Source organism: Erpetoichthys calabaricus, chromosome 12, assembly GCF_900747795.2.
Source record: "Erpetoichthys calabaricus chromosome 12, fErpCal1.3, whole genome shotgun sequence".
Lineage (NCBI taxonomy): Eukaryota > Metazoa > Chordata > Cladistia > Polypteriformes > Polypteridae > Erpetoichthys > Erpetoichthys calabaricus.
In genome coordinates, this window is record NC_041405.2 from 88,781,410 (window position 1) to 88,802,970 (window position 21,561).

Consider the following 21,561-nt stretch of genomic DNA (forward strand, 5'->3'; position numbering starts at 1 on the left):
ATATATTTCCTTCAGATTCTGTGTTGTTTTTCTTTGGGAACACAAGCTAAATTCTTCACTTTTTACAAATAGCTAAAGAAAACTCATTCTGTCTTAAATTGCTTCTCAAATCATAAGCGGCATTTATACATCAATTAATATATTGTTTAAATTAGGGTTGTGGAGTGTTTAAGGTAGCTGCACACAAATAGTGTATACCATGGCCTAAACACCACTGAATCAAAATAAACGTTGATAGAAATTAAGAACTAAAGATAAATGTGAAGAAAGATTGCACAAAAATAAAATTAAGATTTCAAACCAATACCTAATGTGACCAAATATTCACAACAGTTAAAGCAACATATGCCTGTGAAAACTTGGTAAATAACTAAGAACAGTAAAGGAAAATTGATCATTTTGAAGTATGATTTTGCAGAAAATTGGCCCTACAAAATGGAAAAATCAGTTTAAGATCATAACAGATTTAATGGCACATCCATATGTAATACAAATCTAAAAAAAAATAAAGCATGATAAAAGGTGATTATTAGCAGAGAAAATTTAAAAATAAAAAGAGGACATCAACATGGACATCAACATGCAGAATGCTCAAATGCTTCTTTTCCTTCAAGTTTACATTTGACTGCCTAATGAGCATGAGTGTTTCAATAAGAGCAGCACAGACAACACTACATTAGTTGCAAACTTTATTCTTCTTAAATCACCTTTTTTGAAAAAGACCACAGGGCAAAGAAAAAGAACTAACTAAACATCACATTTATGCTGTTTAACAAAAATAGCTGAGAGAAAATCTTGCAGACATTACTTACAAAAGACGTTACAATCTTTGCTAATGTTGTTGGGATAAATTATTAGTATGTACACAGAAATATTGCTTTATTGTAAAATGTTTGTCTAATGTTACTTGCTATTCACACCTATCTCAACACATGAAAATTATTTATAAGAGAGAGAAAGTTAAATGCAATTACAGTTTTATCCAAGGTGTGTGCGCAATGGCAGTAGAAACTGCAGAAAATGCCATATTAGACCTGTGAAGACACATTATATCCAGGATATCCATAGGACCTGGGGAGGACACAAGTACTTCTTTCCTGAGACTGACATCTGTAAGCAAAATAGAATGTAAAAATATAGCAAAAGTTTAAAACATTTCACTACAAATTGCTTGCTGTGACAGGTATGAGTATTTCAGCCTCTACAGCAGAGATCAAAACAAGAAAAGGCAATCTTAAATTTTGTTTTAGTCAGTGAGCATCATGAGTAATCATGAGAAACAAAGTACTTTTTCAGTGGAAGATGACTGCATTAGACAAATTATTCATACGCGACACTGCCACATGGAACACAGACTCACTTTTCCCTTTTGGTAACATAGGGCACCTGTCCTATATGTAGAGAAAGGCCATTCCCAAATGGCTGGCTCTTTAGGAACAGATTTACTTGCTTAACAGAGCAGACCTGCTCTTCTCTGTGTTAAAGCTGTTTGAAAGGGTTTTTTTCAATTATTTTTTTATATTACTTGCACTACTGTTGGATGGTAGTATGGTTAGCATTACTACTTTACATCTTCAGGAACCAGGGCTTAATTTTTGGTGAGGTTAGTATCTGTGAGGTGTTTGCATGTTCTTTGTCAGCATGGGGCTTCCTCACATTTTGATTATTTCTTTAAACCTTTGATTATTTGTTAGACAGATTTGGATCCACGATTCATCAATATCCTTTAACAGCATGATTTGGAGTATCATCTGATGAGAAAATATTCTGTCACAAAACATCTATGAAAATATATTGCACTGCACACTTACTGTGATTTCTTGCTCAATTTGTACATTTCTTACCCACTATTCATAGCACTGTTTTAAAAACAGAAAAATAATGTCTCGCTTTATTTAAAGTTACATGCAATCAAACTTTATCGAAGAGGAACACTGCTTTTCAGAATTTGGCAAGAAGTAATTAATTAATAGTGTTATAAAAATGAACAATGTGAGCCTCTATCATTGTTTTTGATAACTCAGTATCTACGAGGACTATTTCATGTTGGGTTTTCTGATCTCATAGTGAACAGGGGATGCATGTTGACTGATATGAAACATAAAGGTATGGGATGTGGTACTGATTTGTGTCCTTTATTGATTTGTGTATAATAAAAAATAAATATATAAACAAATTATTTTCATCATCTATTTGGTTCAAACAAATCAGGAGATTATTACTGTATGTAATGAGACACATCTCATGCAGAACATGTCTGCCTTTGAGTAACAAATAAATCCAAATTTACAAAGTAACAAACTCCACACACAATTAATATGGTGAACTTAACTGAGGAGTTGTATTTACCTCATGCAGTTTTGAGTATATTTGGATGTATCATTGGCCTGTGGTCATTAGAACTCTACATAGTCTTGCCAACTAATCTGACACAAATAACATTGGGATATTGGTTGAAAACTGTAATATGTAGAAAAGCCAAAAACTTACTTACAGTACTTACGGGACAGGCATAAAATCTCAGATCATGGGAGCTATGTGGCTGCAGTGCAAACCAACATGCTACTCTCTGCATATATTCATATACAGTAATGACTAATGTAGATGTTAGTGTATGTTTCTTTCTTTTGTTGAAGCCAGGGAAACAAAAACTTGTTTGAATTAAAATAACATATTTGATTCATATGATCAGTATGCTTAGTGCTTTCCAAATATTTATTACTGTATATATTTATCAGTGCATAAATATTTCAGCTATTCTGTAATATGACAGACCAAAAATGACAAAAATGATAAATCTCTGGGGGCAAATGAAGCCACTGATGGGCACATGCTGAAACCATAAAATGGATTAGTACAGAAACGAAAATGACCCTATCAAGGATATTGATGTTACTCTAGAAGACTGGTAAGTCCAATCCTTGAAAACACGATGTTAGGACAGTGGGGGCAGGAAGGTTGCTTTGGAGGTGGCTTCCACAAATCTGGGTTTTCTTACCAATCCTTCCATCATTGTGCTTTGCCTCATCATTGAAGCAAGCTCTCCCTGTCAAAGTGAACTGCATCTTGATGAATCATGCAATGCCATGAGGGTATTCTGTAGCTTGGATCTCCCAAGTAGCGATGTTGATTCAGGCTCTTATAACTATAGGAAAGAAAAGCTGCGTATGGAAACCAGATGGCTATCCTAGATTAATTTTAACCTATAGTGTCCATTTAATTTAACATGCACGTCTTTGGAACGTAGGAGGAAAAGTAATCACACAGAGCAAATACATTGCTTCTCCAAAAGAAGTGAAATCAAATCCCTCGGTTCTACACACACTCTAGTATATGGTCTCTAGCACTTCTTTGATATCGAAACTTTATTTACATTTTTTTACCTGATTTAACTGATTTTGCAAGCATGTTTAACTGACTCTTTTGTAATTGACACACATAATTTAAAAAGGCCAACAAAAAAGAGAAGGTCAAAATTACAGAAACTCTCGCAGTTGTTCCAAATGTACTCCGAAACTGTTATTCCAAGAGCCAGTAGGAAAGAGGCCAATGACACCGCTCTCATAGGACGTTACAGCCAATTGATTGTCGCTCTAGATGACGTCATGGTTTTTCTCACACTTCCACCGCCCTTCCATTACGTCATCGCCTCGCCCGTGCTGACAGTACGAGTGGCTTAGTGGAAGTGACGCGAGCGAACAGAAGGATAACTAGCGATCTGTATTTGGCGATTTTTGGTCTGCATGAAACTTGGATCCTTCAGATCTGGATTTTGTTGTTGGTTTTATTTATCCCTTCATTCCAACAATATCTCATTTTCCTGTTAAGTCTGGTTTCTGTGGTTTTGTGTGTGTCTCCGCTGTGTGGCGCTGATTTGCGCACAAACAGACAGAGAGAAAGAAAGACAAGCAGACGGGCAGGTGTTTCATTTAGACAACGGAAAAGATGTCCACTACCACCGGCGGCGGAGAGTTTGGAAATCCCCTGCGGAAATTCAAGTTGGTGTTCTTGGGTGAGCAGAGCGGTGAGTATCGAGGACTGCTTGTGAATGAGGGCCGCAGAAGCAGGGAAAGGATGGAAAGGCCCGTAAGGATGAACGTGGAAGGAAGACAGTGGGTGAAAGAGAAAAAGGATGAAGATGGAGAAGATAATAAGGATGCCAGCTTGGGTGGGGTGCAGAGTGTAGGGTGTAAATTACTGATGGCTCAGGGTTAGGACAGTATCCGAGTGCTTGGGCAGGACCCAGGCCTTTCTCATTGCAGAAATACCCTGCCCCATCAGTGCTTTTTTTCTTGCATTAAAACAACCAGGGAGTGGTTTGTGTAGCCCTTCTGCATTGCAAAATAGAGGGGGTTGAGGTGTCGCCTGCATATTGTTTATTTCAGTTATTTATTTTTAAATTAATTCAGTACTTTCTTTTACGTGATTGAAACGGTACGGCAATATCTCTTAAGCAAAATATGTGAAAACGAAATACTTAATTATTTTGATTTTCAATATTTTTTCATTAAATTATTGCTTATTTGAGGTTTTATAATTGGGAACGGCGAAAAAGGTTTTTTGTCATCAAAACCTGTGCGATATTACTGGGAGGGGCAAACTCCTGGGATAAGCTGCTTTGGATTTTTTTTGCTTTCTAATGGCGCTCAATAATTGCAGACATTCATTCTTGTTCTTGCAAATATTACCTAAGCTTTCTGATTATTGTTTTTTCATTTGTATTCATGTATTTATGCTCAGTATATGGCTCTGTCCGTTCACCCAGATCCAGTTGCCTGCCATGTGCCTGTAATTGGGCATCTGTAGATCGTGACCATAGGTTCTGTGGAGCTGGGTGTGGGGAGTCTCTCCAGTGGCGTTTAAGTGCATGAAGCATGAGCCCAATAATTCAACAGTTTTTTTTTTTTTCCTTTCTATAACCTGATACTTCAGACAATGTAGGCCTATATGTAAATTCATAACTTCCATTATTGCTTAACAAAATAAAATCTGCACCTAAACTGAGAGCAAGCCTTGTAGGCCTCCATCTTCAGTATACTCATTCAGTGTAATGTGCACCTTACCTTTTTCTCTTTACAAAAAAGTGACCAAAGGTAGTCCTTGAATTGCAGAATATTATTTCAACAACATTAGGAGTAGCATTTTAAATACAGTACCTTTATCCTTAAGGTAAGATTCAGCTCACATGTAGTAATTAGATTTATTTTATGTTCATGGAATCTTAACCAGTTATTAAGGGGGTGTCCAACTTTAGTAGTAGTGTGAGGTAATGTTACTCAACTAGCAAACCAAGAAATTGTTTCATGTCTAGGTATTCAGTTCCCTTGTGGAGTGTGCAAGGTTTAATTTATTCCACTTCCAACATAACAGCATTTATATTTGCCTGTATGCCAGTCTTCTTCTTTTTTGGAAGGTTGTGTGATGGCAGCAAGGGGTTAGAAAACGTAACCTTGAAATGTCGATTTCTTTCTCTCTTTCTTGTATTTTAATATGATCTTGTGTCAGCAAATTACGTGAAAATTAGCTATTTTTATAACTTGTCAATAGCATCAGTGATTATATTTTAAATTGCTTTTATTTTACCTTTTTACTTTTTTAGAAAATATTGCTACTTCTCAAAATATCATAAATTACTGTCGTGCTTTCTCAGTTGTTTTGAAAATCTTGCTGAAAAATTGACCCACATCATAAGATATTCATTCATATTTAAGCCATGTACACTTAAAAAAATGGTTCACCTAAAATTTTATAGATTATTTTCATAGTACAGAAATGTCTGAAGATGAAAAGAAGTCACACTTTCAGATAAGTTGGGTTTGTTTTTCAGCTTATTGTAGGCAATCCTTTTTGCCATTGTCACAGTAGACAATGGTCCATGAAGACACATTTTATAATATGACATAATATAAAAATAGAATGCGGCAGGCAACTAAGAAAGAGAGCCATTCTGTTTGAGACAATGCAGTTAACTAATAAAAATAACACTGCAAAACATTGCACAATGTTGGAGATGCTGACAGTCAATGCTGTTTTCAGCTATTTTGGACTTTTGTTTCTGTTCTCCAGTGAAATGATGGAGATTTAATTTTTTTGCTCAGGGTGTGGGTTAACTCCATTTCAGTTTGAGTTTTCATTATAATAAAGATAAATCAAAGGAGACAACTTGCATCTTATTTCTCACAGCTAACAAAAAATATGCCATCGTCGTATTAGTTTAGTGAGCATTCTTAAAAAAATAAACCAGTTTGACTTTGTGATTCTCAAACATATAACAGAACATCAGTGCATTGATCAGTGACTTACACCTACAAGTACTGAACATTGTTTCTCACCAGTGGAGATTTCAAAGATGTGTTTGCACGTCTCTGCTGTAAAATCTGGCAGTTAAATGTTTGCTTTGTGGAGCAAAATACTTAAAGCTGGATATAATATCCACAGGCTGTGTATTTATTTTCCTGAGTTACGTGTTGTGTAACAGTATGCAGCAGCTTAATTAATCAGGTGTATGTTGTTCATTACTTAAGTGACAAGTGAAGAAATATACTGGCAAGAAGTAAAATTACATGATTGACTGTTAAACAGGCCGCTTTTGTTACTGTGTCAAACCTAATTGTTCATGTTTTTATTTTAACTCTCAAACTCTCATACATTATTAGTTATAGATTAGTCCCTTAAGTAATTGGCAGTGTACTGAATATGAGCTGTAAGACCTATAAAAAACTGAGAGCACCTGCTAAGGTATTCAGAGATAAAGTGGACTGCACTGAAATTCATATTTGATGATAAAAATAAAATTTCCTTTGTTAGGCATTTTCTGCCATTACTCATTTGCTCTGAGCTAAACTATATTCTAACAGATTTATTTAAACAATTGTTACACATTTTTAACAAACTGTTGCATGCTAAAGTAAGGCACAGACTGGATAAAAACTTTTTTTTAGCTTCTGACAATAATACTTTTTTGAAAATCTTTGGAAAATGGTTTAACGCAACACCTTTCATAGTAGGAACTGTAGTACATCAGATGTCTTATTTTCACATTGTTGGTCTTACTTATAATGCCCAAAACCAGCATAAAAATGGCTTGATAACGTGTAGTGTGGATTGGTACATATACAGTAAGTGGATCAGAGTAGAGATTTCACAAAAAATATTTTGGTACTAATGTTCTGAAAATGTAATGGTACCAGGAAAGTCAGTACTTCACTCATGTGTGACTGCAACTAGACAAATTACTCAGGAAGGCATAATAATACATGATGAAAACTCAGTTAAAACTAAATATAAAAATGAATTGCAGCACTGCATCAACACGTGTCAAAAATGAAAATGGCAAAGGTTATGTCTATAAATGCTTTTGTGTTAGCGCATGAAAATTTTGGCAGGGAGTGCAGGAGTCGTACATTATTTAATAAAAAGAAGAAAAAGCGAAACACACACACACATGCAGTTGGGTTATTGCCACTTTTATCCCATTTTAGAATTAATCCAGAAACAGTTTTCTGTGTGCTTTAAGAAAGAAATAACATCACCGTTTAATTAAAGTGTAATCATTTAACTTGTATTGTCACGCATTTGTAAGTAGAGATGGAAAGATAACAAAGTCAGTCGCTTTTAAATAGTGTCCTAAACAGGTTTGATAAATGAACAGAGTCTTTGTATTTATTCTCAGACCGTAATAAGAGTTTCTACACATATCCATCAGTCCAAGCATCTCTCCATTTTCTAACCGATGTTTACAGACCAGGGTTGTGCTGGGGTGTGACCTATGCACATCTATAGTTAAGTGTACAGGACTGTGGGATATGGGAGGACTGCCAATGCAATCAACAGTTGTAGCAAGTAAATATCGATACCATATTCAAACGAAGTGGATGTTTGATAATGTTTACACCGTTGATGACATGAGTTGCTCCATTATTTAGTGTTTCAGTGCTTCAAAGGGCAAGGCGCATCTCCCTATTAGTACAACTCATACTGTATTAACAGAATCGAATAATCGCGGAAACACAGTAGAATGATCAAAACAGCATACTTCTGTAAGCCTAAAGAAGAATAAAAACATGGTTTCTATTCTCAATTATTTTCTGAACATTATAATTTCCCCAAGGCACAAATAAATAGATAAAACTTTATTTATTGTAATAGTGCTCAAAAAGACTATCAATCTGGGAAGTCTCCAGGCCCAGATGGGCTGCTGCCCAAACTTTTTTTTGTGTTTTCAAAATAATTGTTGGTCCCTTTTTTTTTTTTCGTTTCAAATGCTTCCTTCTATTTTACTAAAATGAAAAACTATGTTAACACTACCATGTTCACTTCTCTATTAACATAAGATAAAGAACCTACTGATTATTCAAGCTATTGTTATTTGCATTCACCAATCAGCAAACTGCATGAGATATCTATTACATTTTGTCATTTCTACACCCGATATACCATGGGCACTATCTTTACTTTCCCTAGATGTTGCAAAGGGTTTTATATGAACTAGTATTTTCTCAGGCATGTCATGAATCAGATGGGTTTTGGTGAAGGCTACATTAACATTATCCAGGCATCCTACCTGTCCCCTTTCCCTTCGTGACTATTTCAGATATTAAAAAAGAAGATAGGAGCCATTGCTATCCATAATTCTGATGTAATCTTGCCTATTGCCTTGCTTGGCAACTACTTAAAATATTCTGCTGTTACTCAGAAATGCACCTGCTGGTCCTCGATTTCCTTGACTTATTTAGTTTCCTTGGAGCCCAGTTTGACTTCAAAATCAATTTGTGTCAGGTAGGTCTTCTCCCTCTTAATATGTTTAGCAATCATTCTTTTTCCGCTCTGGCTCTACCACTTTTGAACTCTGTCAAGTTTGTGGGTATTGCCATATTCCCTATACACAACATTATTACACTAAATTATGGTGTATTTTTAAGAGTACCAAAAAGACCATCTTTCCTTCTGGCTTTATATATAACGCTATCTTTCCATTACAAACTGGCCATTGTTAAAATGAGTGTTGTTCCTTGGTTTCATTTAATTAGAACTATGTTGCCCTTTTCACCACTACCTGTACTCCTTGTTTGTTTAAATGATGTTCTAGAAGTAATTACTTCAATGATACCAAAGTGAAAGACAGTTTATGTGGAACCTTTCTGCAGCATGACGAAAGATCTCACCCAAAGCAATACAGGGCAGAAGACATGGAACACCTGGAGGCAGAATGACAGCAACCAAAAGTTCCTCTCTCTTTAATTCGTGACAGGCTGAGGGGTGCAGATATTTTTAAAATCCATTTGTGTTAATCATTTTGGAAATGCATTGTTTTCCTGTGTGTTTGAACAAGTACTCATTATGTAATAAGCAATTTGTAAAGATTGTATTTGTATCTACTTGTGAACTTGTCACAGTGAACCAGCAGTAAGTGAAGGGTGCTATAAAAATAAATTGAAATAAATCTTAAAGTGTAATACCTCAGATGGTGTGGGTGTCTGTACAATTGAGCATACACTTTGGGATTTGTTTGGAGCTCCATTGAAGCTAATATGGTCTCTCCAAATCTTCCACCTTTATTTCCTATAGATTTAAACAGCAATCTTTTAGGCCTTCTAATTTCCTGTGCCAAAGTCAGAATTTCCTCATTGCCATTTTTCATAATTTCTCTATGTATAGTATAGGATCAGTACAGCATGGTATAACTGTGGTTGGTCATATTTTTGATGGCTCAGGGCTAAAACTGCTTCCTTTGGTGAGGTCCAGGTTTGCAGTTCCGTCCTCTTCCTTTTTCTTTTTATTTTAGTTAGGTCGGTTGTCTGGGTTTTGTAGTATTCCTCTCTTCGCACCCACTTCTATCCCATTTCTATTTTTGGTTCGCTAGAATGAAACCCATTTCTGCAACATACTGTATGTCATATTATGTAAAGCTGCCCTTAAACTATTCCAGCATTCAGTGAGTTTGAGAATATGATATTCCATCTCTCACAGTTCTTGATTTGGATGTGATTTTTCAAGAACAACCTCCAGTCATCACCATGCCAAGTTTGGATTTGTACATTGGTTGTACACAGCTCCTGCCTTACATTTTAAAATGGCTCTTTCTGAAGATAGCCTCTTCTGTTCATTCAAATCCTTTTGCAAGTTTGCATATGTGTTGGGAACGTCCCACAGTCTCTGCTTTTTGACGTTTCTTTTATCTCTCTTTTCTTGTTACGTCCCTTTTCTTCCTAAAGCTTTTATCCCTTTAGAGGTTTCTGTTTTCTTTCTTTTCTCATTTCAGCAGAGACTATTTTGTCTGTGCACAGTTGTCTCAAAAGTAGCATTAGCCTCTTGCTGCTAATATACTCTGGTACCCTTTTAGTCAGTTTCTGGATGTCCTCTTTCTTCATCTTTTATTAGTGGAATTATTTAATGCACTGGGCACTGATGTGTCCAGCTTTTGTATTTCAAACAGATGTCCTCTTTGTTACTTGTTCACAATCATATTCTGTGGTTATCTTTTTTTTTTTCTTTGTGCTATGGTGTTGCACTTTCTCCTCTGTTCAGTTCTCATTGCTCTCATTACTACATTAAGCAAGTTTTGCAGCACAGGCTGGTTATCATGCTAGGATGTGTTTATGGTTTATTGTTGGTGTGCAGTACTTTGTATAGGCTGACACACACACAAGTGTGGCATAGAGCTGATGTATAGGTATTAATAAGTTCAATAAAGCAGTGACATTATGTCTTAAAAACACCACAAAAGTCAGAACGAAATTGCAAACATTCCCTTTACAAGTTCTTTCAAAGTGATAGTCTTTACTGACATTTCACTCTATTGGTTAGAGAGCCAGTGTGCATTCAAATGAAAAGTGTTTGTCAACGTTTGAGACACAATTTGAGCACAGAGTTTCATTAAAGATAATAGTTGGCCTCCATCCTAATCGGAATAATTGTTTTGTTTCATTTCAAAACAAGGCAGATAAAACTAAAATAAAAACCTAAATTACTATTTAGTGCACTTTCTGTTTCATACTGTTACAGCACTGAATACCATGCAATGTTTTGTAGTTATAAGCCAAAAAGCAGTGCCAAGTAAAGTTGTTTTCTCCCCCTTAGTGTCTGTAGCACTTTCTCAGTTTGCTACAGAGATCACACACTTCAATTAAATACTGTCATAGAAATTTACCAATCTTGCCACTTTTATAGAGCAGTACTACTCTACAGAATGACTTCCTGTTCATCCAAAAATATTTCCTCCTGTAGCTTCCTTTTCTGTATTGCTTACATAGTGTTGTTTTAACAGACGATCCTTACTCTAGAAATGAATACTGATTGTGCTTTTTAGTAGTTAGTTTACAGCAGATTGGAAAATGTCAGGTCAGTTATTCCAGTTGAAAATATGTATGCCAGTGTTGACTTTTCTCAGCTTAATGTTGAGTTTGTTTGTACCAATGTACCAATAACCTTGGGGTTCTTCGAAAATAGTTGGATCTAAGAAAAAGATGTTTTGCACTTCAAATGGATAGACCTCACACTATTAATGACACAGGGGCTGTGCAGATTTGCCAAGGAACCAAACTGACATTATTTGTGATTCATCTAACACTAGTGTGTAGGTTAATGTCCATTATTACAGTGTCAGTTTTCCCTTTTTGGCTACACTCCTTAATGTGCTTAAGGTGGAACTTGTAATTTACGATTTCTTATGCAAGACTAATTCTTGTCCCTCAGAATTTTACTAGATAATCAGATGATAGTCTTTGCTGTTCCTTTCGTAGTGGCCACAACTAGACTCTTCTTCAAAATAGTACATCCTGCCATGTATTTTCCTTGCAGAACTTCAAAAATGGAACATATGTTTCCTTTAGAGTTTTTAGCATTCAGAAAAAACATGCAGTCACCTTACCCTGCAGTAAATTTGCAATGGTTCTGATTGTTAAAGTAACTCATATTAATATTCTAGAACATGGATTCCCAACCTAGGGTGCAAGATAGCATTTCAATGGGGTGCAACAAAGAGAAGAATGTGCCAAGATTTGCTAAATTTGAGTGAGATGCATAGTCCAACTCTTGATGCATTTCATGTCTTGTAGTGTGCCATTATTTTCAGGTCATTTATTAGTTAGTGCTCCTGTTCTTTAATATGAAAAGAATCTAGCATTGGGTGCTTAACTGTCACCCATGAATGAGCCGCACAAATGCATTTTCTCGTGGGTTTTTAGCTGCCGGTAGAGTGTTCATAAAGGTTTATACATATTTTTTTTTTTAAGAAAATGGAATATGAACCTTGCAATAATCCATAGCGAAGGGTGAGGTATAGTATTGATTTCTGTGCAGGCCCTGATCATGAAATGTCACTGATTTTGAGGTTGGTTTGACATTTTTGCTATGAGGAGACTTAACTGGATGCCACACATGCTGCTTACACTGTGCTCATCTCTTCTGCTGGCGGTGCTGGCAGTAGTCCATCAGGTTTAACTGTGCAGCACATCTATTTTTGAACTGCAGTGCACATTATTGCTTAGTGGTGCGCCAACACCTGTTTCTTTACTGGGGTCTTTAATCCCCCAAACTCCTGGATCATTGGTCATGTGTCATTTCCTCATGGTGTTTCATGCTTCATGAGATATCCCAAGCCTTGGATTGTCAACAATGTCTAAGCTTCACATGAGACACTTTTAAAAGATTATTGAGATTTATAAAGGTAAAGTTCGCAATTTATACAGTATATAAATTTTATTTAAAGATTTTTTTTTAGTTCAGTTTGTTCACCTGCAGTACTGTATGTGGTTCAAAAATTAGAAGTTTTACTTCTTCATCTTCAAATCTAACGTAATGGTGCGAACATAAATCAAACATTTTCTAGGGGTGTGGGGCACAGTAAAGGCGGGGAACCACTTTTCTAGAATTTATCAATTAGCTTCATATGCAGTTTTAAACTTTTCAGACATTTAAATTTTAGTTATCTGCATACAGTATATTGTACTTGTCAAGGTATACTACATTATCACAAATATTTTTATTATATTTTAGAACTCAGTGTTTGTAGCATTTAGAGTAATTGCCAGATTCACTAGTTAGTTTAGATTTAAAAGCAGCAGAAGTTGAATAATGTTAATTCTGTTTTCTAACTATGTGTGTTTGTGTTGTTGTGGGTAGACAGATGAGTATTAGTGACTTTACATTGGCCCATTGTGAGTTTGTTTGCGGGCATGTCTATAGATGTGCCCTCAGATAAACTGGTACCCATCCATCATTGGTTCCACCCTATACTCAGTGCTGCCTGCTAATATAGGCACTGGCACCCCATGGCTATGATCTGGATAAATGGGTCAAAAAAATGGATGGATGGACCAAGGTGTAGTTTATGTCACTATTACATTTTAATATAATTTTTGAAAATAAATACATTCTGAATTAAAATGTGTGTGTAACAAAAGGTGAATATTATTCTTATGTTACCAAATTCCCCTTCAAACAAAAGCTGGGCATATCAGCCAATATTTTGGTAAAATAATAGACATTAATTATTGACCTTGGAAAAACTGAATTTGTGCGTCTGTATTGGAGTAAATCCCAACATATTTGTTAAGCCAAGATAACATGACCACATTGAAAGTCACACATAAGTAGTTATTTTTGCTTTGTGCCCTCCCCCACCATAATCTATCATCTATAAGGGAGGAGAGAAAGCTTTAGATTCATCAAAAATGTTCTGGTTTTTCGATAGATTTAGACATAAAAAATCTAATGTCTAATAGACATTTTAGAGTCCCTTGATACCGAAAACATCAATATCTCAATGATGGGCATGTGTCAGTCTGTGTGTTGCAGTTTCTTGAGGATGGTCTAGAGCTAAAACAGCTGGATGGAAAATTACAAAACTCGAAGCCTAAGCCTGTTATGAGTTGACAATGTGCTGAGTAGTTTTTAAGCCAATTCGTGCAAGAGAAAGATGCACTCTAGAAGAACCCTCAAATACTGTAAATCTACAATTAATTTTGAATTCTTCTTGTCAATTGCTATCGTAATGACCTATTTTATGATCAGAAAGATCAGCATGATATCGAAGAGTTTGGGTAACTTGATTCCTAGGGCGCAAAGCCTACTGACGCTCACGTCCAAATTTTTTACATTTAAACATACAAATGGCAGAAAATTTATAAATTTGCAACAGTTGAAATGATTACAAAAACTTATGTCAACTCGGTATACTTGGACTGTTGCATCAAAAAAAAAGACCAAGGTACAAAGTATAGGGATTTTATAGTTGTAAGGATGCACAAAAACTGGTGTAATTGTTGAAAAACACAATCAATATACAGTAAAACATAAATTAATGACCTATTTACATCAAATTATGTTCTTATGGCTTATTATGACTTTATTTAAAAACTTTGGAATCTAAAATGAAAAATATTAAAATGATTAATTTGATAAATTAGTACAATTAACCTTTTTGCATGAAGTTAACCATAAAATAAATTCTGAAACATGTATCCAAGTTTACACCTGTTTTCAAGTTGCCATCCTTGGTAGTTTGCTTATACAATGCACAATTTGCATCCAAAAAAATGCTTAGACTCTGTGATTAGTTAAAAGAAACTGGAATCTGTGATCTATTGTCAACCAAAACCTGTCACAGATGGTAAGGTTTGTTGGTATTTGTGATTTCTAGTGTGCCAGAGTATATTTAAGGTATACTGGGATGTCACTTATCCATGTTGGATTCGATATTTCAAGCAAAATCTAACATTAAATTTTATTTTAATGTGTTTTCTTACAGTGGGAAAGACATCTCTTATTACCCGATTCATGTATGACAGCTTTGACAACACTTATCAGGTAAAATGTTAAGTATTACTTGTATTATATTTTGATGCAAAACAAATAAACATATTTGTCAATTGAGCATTTTATTAACTTATTTTTCTCTTTATCCAGAAATGTTTTTCTTTTTCTGATTAAACAACAAAACAAGCTGTACTTGGCACTGTAGCAAATGAATGCTTCTCACATCTTGAGCTGTAAGCTCAAGCCCAGATTTAATAGATTCTGCAGTTTGAGCTGTACTTTATGTCTGTGTCTGTCAGATTAAGCTATGACACACTACAACCCTCTAAGGGATATATGACTAAATTGTATTTGACATCTGCAGGTAGATTCTTATGCATCACATTTAATATGTTGGCAATTACCTATTAAAAAGGAAGTTAGAAATGTTGTATAAGAACTGAAAATTACACTTCCAGATTATTCTTGTCACATATGTCACTTTTTCAGTATTTCATAGTTAAAAGTGTTTCAAATACCCTTAAAAGAAAAATGTGGTTAGAAATTGTGCTTTATTTGTTTTTAATTAATAGCAATCACCTTCAAAAGTACTTTAAGAAATTACCTTACTAGATGAAAAATCAAATGGGCAACAAGTTTTTTAATTTAATTAGATCTACATGATCGGGGGTTGGTAGCAAAATTTGCACTCCTGCCACCATAAAAAAACCTCACACTGTTTCACTAGTGTGGTGCTGAGGTGTCACCCATTGCATGGCTGCACTTGGGTCCTAATCTGGGATCCTGAGGTGGTTTGTTATGTGGTGGGTGTGGCAACGCACTGTATCAGCGCATGCTCCTAACCTCCTCCTCCTATAAGACTGAGTACAATATAATTAGGTTTGGTTACATTAGCTGAATGTTAACAATTTTTGCAAGACATGCTTTTATTACAAAAAAGAATGAAATTGAAGTTTTCCCTTTGCTTTGTACATTACACTGCTACAGTGCACCCTGGCTTCTGTTCCTTAAAATTCTGTAGTTTCACAAAATAACTTTAGTGTACAGTATGTTTAATTATACCTTTGGTATATGTTAATCATGTCACACTAAATTTTTGTTGCAATTAATGAAATTTTACTCAAAGATCAAACATTTCTAGGCATAAGTTGTTTGGGGCTGCTCTGACCTAGTAAAACAAGTCAAAAACAATATTTTCTTAAATGTTAAATCTGTTTTTAATCAGTATTCATTATTTGAATTGCTCTAGGCAGTTTTACTTTACATGCAATTTATTCATAAATCACATATGAAAAACATAATCACTAAAACAATTCACACTCCATTTTCTCAAACTGTGTTATTATTTTTGCAACTTTCTGTATTAATTAAAATTCATAATTAATTGGCCAGCTCATTCCATGTGGGATTGCGTGCTCACACAGCTGCAGGGAGTTGGTGGATTAATTAGGGCGAGGATGGTGCTGTCTGTCTCAATTCCTTCATTGGCTTCCTGTGGCACTCTTAAGATGTTACACCCATGGAGGCCTATAAGAATGAACCAGCATGAGAAAAAAGGAAAAGCCAGTGACAAGAACAGAGTGGAGGTTAAAGAAAGGAAAGAGAATCAGGCAGAAAGACAGGAGAGAAAGCTGGAACAGGTGTGAGAAAGAGTGAACAAGGAGGCAGGCAGCGGTAAGGGGAGAGCCCTTCAAAGGAGCTGCTGGCAACTGCTCAGGGGCCATTGTGGAGGATTTCTCTGGCTGAGTGACTTGGGGAGCTGGAATGACCAGGTGGTGCAGGTGGCTCGCCGCAGGAGTCAGTGAGGCATTGGCCTTTGGGGACCTGAGACTTGGGTCTGGAGTGGAAGCCCTGTTATAGCCATGGAGTGGCAGGGACCTGGACCCATAGAAGAATGGTAGTGCCTGTCGGATAACTGTCTCCTCGGCTGCAAGGTCCGGTGAGGGTATGCTGAGGAAACGACCATTTTAAAGGAGTGCACCTGGGCTCAAGTTTTTAAAAATCAGTTTACTGCTGCGTTTTAACCTCGTTTTAATGGATTGTTTGGCTGACTTTTAACTTCCACATAAATACTGTTTATTTATTTACTGGATTTGGAACTACTGCACTTTTTGGACACTTTGATTTTTGAATTGTGTTTAATAAAAGTACTGAGCACTTTTACACCTTTCCCTTACTTGGGAGTGTCCTCATTTGCTGGCTCATCCCAGTCATGACTATCAACGGCATCAGGTTCAGAGGCTCCCAGTTGGATCCGGTAGCATGGAGCCGACCTGCACCATCACAGTATCTTGCCTTTTTTCTTAATAAGGTGTTGCATATTAGACAAGCAGTTACTCGAATTTTCATTTACAAATCTGAATTTCATTTAATTATTGCAGTTTCTGTCTTGACAGTGTTAGCTGAGAGGTTTGATGTGCACTTTGCTCAGATTGGTGTTTTGCTACTGTACTTAGCGTACTGTTTGTTTGGATTCTGTAGGTGTCAGGCAAGGTACGATGTAGTGTTTTTTTTTTATTTTTATTGTTTATTTTTTTTTATACATATTATTCCCCTTTAAAGGGTTTAACATTTTTGGCACAGGAACAAAGTAATTAAAACAATTCTATGTAAATGCACATGCCGTGTAGAGCTCGCAAAAACAGGTGGTTTTATCACCTGTATTTTACTGCAGCCTATTTACTTAATATAACAGGAAAGGATGCAGTTGCAGTTCTTATGGATTGGTCAGTGATATTGCTACTTAACTCATCTTTATTTTAAATTCCTTTGACTAATGGCATTATTTTGAAGTTATATTAGAAGATTCTTTTTTGTTGTTAAATAAAGAGGCACAAAAAAGCGAGAAGCAGGCTAATTCCCAAAGCAGGTTTCTGACACTAAGGGTACTTGGCATCCAGCCATTGTGTACAGGAGATGAAACTTGAATACCAGTAGTACTGATGCTTTTAATTTGCTATAGAAAGAAACATGCAGTGGTAACAAGCACTGATTGTACTTTGAATCAGTGGCAACACCTGCCCACACAAAAACATGTAAAAGAATATGAAGCAGCTGAAACATAAAGCCATTCAGAAAAGGTAGTACATAGTTATGTTATTCACAGTTAACTAGTGGATTATTGATTATATTATAGGAGCTTGAGGTGTGTGAAGACAACAAACATTACATTAAAGAGCAATCACCAGGAAATATCTGACGGACCTAAAGATGTTGATATATTTAATTTGTTAAACACAAAAGAAATTGTGTAATTAGAAAAAGATGTATACGTCATGTAGCAACCACTTTGACTAAATATAATCAATGTTTTAGAGGATGTGATAATATGTGTGTGATCTTTGCCCTAAATTGATCCCTCACCTTAAAGGCAAACTCATAAATAAAAAGGTGCCTTATGGAAAAAATGAATATAAAAGTCATCAGAGTTATTAATTATATTAGAACATCTGTCAAAAGCACTTGAATCCAAATGAACACATGCATACTTATATTATATGCATACATACATATACTGCACTTAAGGTATCCTTAGGAGGCACCTCTAACCTACATGTATTCAGCAGTGGCCCATTTCAACCAGCCCAAAACATAAGCAATAAATGTTTTCTATAATGCAGACAAATTCTGAAGTAATACTTAGTTAAGTGAAGTACATACAATATGGAAAATATAGTCCTGGCAGGCTTACATTGAAGAAAAACAGTCAAATGCATGTGTATTAATAGCTGCATTCACGTCTGGTCAAATGTTAAATGGGTGAGACCTTTTCCTTATTATGTTGTCTTCAACATGTTGGAACTCCAGGTGAGGAAAGGAGATGATAGCTTTATTGCTTTTATGTGTGCCTTCCCTTTTAGCCCAATAACTCATCCAACCATTATTCTGATGCATCACTATCTATAATCTGGCAGCAAATGATACATTCTGTAAGAACTGTTTTTGACACTACTTCGTAAATCTTCAGCCAGTCATCATAATAATGTGTACTTGAGGTGAATTCCTTTCGTTTAAGGACAGCGGTCCTTCCTACCTTTTTAACACTCTCCTCCTAAAATGTTGGATTGATTTTTGAAACACCTCCATTCAATATGTTACAGACTATCCACACTTGAATGTAGGATTATCCAGCACCATTATTACACTAAATGTCTTCAGGAGCAGCACATAGTTCTAACCTTGCATGTTGTATACATATACCACCTGAATCAAGCTTTAGACAGATGCAGAACATTATGAAGACCTCTTTTTTTATGTAAAACCAGGGCAAGCTTTACGTTAATCCTCAACAAAATTGTGAAAACTATAAACTAGAAGCTCAAATAATGTACTAAAAAACAGTTATCAGGAATTTCTTAAAGGAAGATCCTGCCAGACAAGTAGCATAAGAATTTTTAAGCAGACAGAAACAGAGTAAAGCACCTAATTTTACCCAGCTTGTCAAAAAAACCTTGATTACAATACTGCAACGAAAAGACACTGGCTTCAGAGGTAACTTTGAAAACAAGATTTCAAGTTGTTTAATCAGTTAAAGACAGAGAAGACAGGTGATAGGATGATGCTATGCATGAGGTGAGATCCTACATGGAGTCTTGGGGATCTGTGCTTGGACTGTTACTCTTTTTAATTTATATTAATACCATTGGTTCTGATGTGAAATATACAGATGGTACAAAAGTTAGAAAGTTAACAAATGCTGAAGAGACAGCAAATGGACTGTCTTCAAAATGCTTCACATAGGCAAAAGGAATATTAATGATAAATAGAAAATATACAACCCTTATCCATAGGAGGTAACCTCAGAGAGGTTTTTTTTTGTGTCAGTGTTGAAAGTTGTCAATTGAATGTTGTTGTGTCAATTGAAAGGGAAAAAATATTAATTATGTGAAGGAAATGATGTCTGGATACCTAATCCAATTTGTTAAATCTTTAAAATCTAAAATGCATTGATAACGTTGATCCATTTGAGTAATCATAATTTATTTTTATTTGAATGCAAAATACATGGTTTGAGATTCTAGAAACCTAACAAAAGAATAAGTAAGAAAAATGCTGCTAAATACTTTTGAAAAAGGAAATAACACAGAAGATGAGCAGGTAGAGATCATACACACAAGTGTGTAATGTTTTTCTTTTAAATTAAAATACTCAGGATTGTTACATTTTTGTTCATATGACATTTGTTAATTAAGTATATATGTATAAATCTTAAAAAATGTATAACAGTGTACTTTGTTGAAAAGTATTTAAATTACTAACAATTTATTGCAACAAGTAAGAAATCCTTTGCTGCTGCCTCTACTGGTGTGATCTGAGGATTTATACCAAAAATAGAAAAATATTTTCATTTTGTTGGATTCGAGGGTGGCTTACTAAAGTCAACTCTGGTAGTTTAGGCTTGTTTAAGCAGATTTTCATCTACTTGTGCACAGTTTTACATAAAAGCAAGATTCTAAAACTGATTACAGGATGAAGTAATATGCAGTGCACTTTAAATAAAGTAAATGAAAGACGTATTCCGTAGCATCTTTACATAAGTCTTTTGAAAGAAATCATCTTGCACTTTAAACCTCAACAGCTTATTAAGACATGTTTTACCTGTTAAAGCATTTTTGAACAATTGTGACACAAAGAATGGGTGTGCACAGGGATGAAATTCTGACATGTAAAGTGCTAACACTTTAGATTGAAATGCTTTAAGGTAGCAGAAGGCTGATATATAATTTCATAGCTTCTTAATTACTCCAAGCGTAGGCTGTTAAAAAGTGCAACCATATTTTCAGTTTTAACAGCCAAATGTTGCTGCCTGGTTGCCAAGCCTGGCAGCCACTTTTAATAGTTAGGGTTGAGCCCTGTAAAGTACACCGTAATAAGCAAAGTCAAACTAACGAAATCCTAACCCTTGTAGTACAGTAATTGTCTATATGAAAATCTGCTTTGATGCTTTAAACTGAAAAACATTTTCTTTTTTTATTAATATGTATTTAAATTGTGTCCAGCATCATAAAGCAAATCCTAACAAGCTTGTGAAAATTCTCTATTTCAGAATTGATAGAGCAATATGGTTATCAAAGCTCCAGAGTTATGGATTTGAATTCCAGCCTAGGCACTGTCTGTGTGGGGTCTGAACATTCTTAACATATCACTGTAGAGAGTTCTCGGGTATTTTATTGTTCAAGTTAAGTTAGTTGATAAATGTAAACTGGGTCTGTGCACCATGAAATACCTAAGTAATTAATAATTTATACCTATTTTTAAGATATGATCTAAGCAAAGTTATTGGAAGTATGCTAATCAATACATATTTCCATGCATATAGAAAAATCAAATGTTAGAAAATTTAAATGTCTGTTTTGTTTGGCAAAGAAGCAAAACTACATTATGTTTCTTTGGCACTAGTTGCCTGCACTTCATATATAAAAATATAATGTAATCCATTATTTTTCAGGCAACCATTGGAATAGATTTTCTGTCAAAAACAATGTATTTAGAGGATCGTACAGTAAGTAATATTCTGCTTTTATGTTTTGGTTTTATATTTGATGCCAAAAGGAAAAGGATATCTTTATATATAATCTTGGGCAATACGCTTTGGCAGACTTGTGAAACAATGTACACATCAAGCTGAAATTTTGAAAGAATTTCCTACCTTTCAACATGAAATTTTTTTTACAAAAGGCACAATAAATGTAAAAGGATTGCCTCTTGTTTTCTTGTTTCTTAAAATACTGGGAAATTGAGCTTTTTAAGTTGTAATGGGAAATTCACATTAATGGTTGTATGCAGGTGTATAATATCTATCAG

The 21,561-nt window shown here is 35.2% G+C and overlaps 2 protein-coding genes across 3 annotated transcripts in view; one reads left to right on the forward strand and one right to left on the reverse strand.

Moving 5' to 3' along the window:
- Window positions 1-21,561, reverse strand: part of LOC127529965 (craniofacial development protein 2-like) — a 254,110-nt gene that overhangs the window by 80,130 nt on the left and 152,419 nt on the right. The gene's annotated exons all lie outside the window — the stretch shown is intronic.
- rab41 (RAB41, member RAS oncogene family) overlaps window positions 3,652-21,561 on the forward strand; it is a 41,686-nt gene continuing 23,776 nt past the window's right edge. The window contains exons 1-3 of one of the 2 annotated variants that reach the window (XR_003717988.2): window positions 3,652-4,024; window positions 14,750-14,808; window positions 21,206-21,259. Coding sequence is in view for 1 of the 2 variants with exons in the window: in XM_028815821.2 (XP_028671654.1) it covers window positions 3,946-4,024; window positions 14,750-14,808; window positions 21,206-21,259 (192 nt within the window). In the remaining variant the exon portion in view is untranslated. The remainder of the gene's footprint in view (window positions 4,025-14,749; window positions 14,809-21,205; window positions 21,260-21,561) is intronic. The other variant, XM_028815821.2, reaches the window with a different exon arrangement.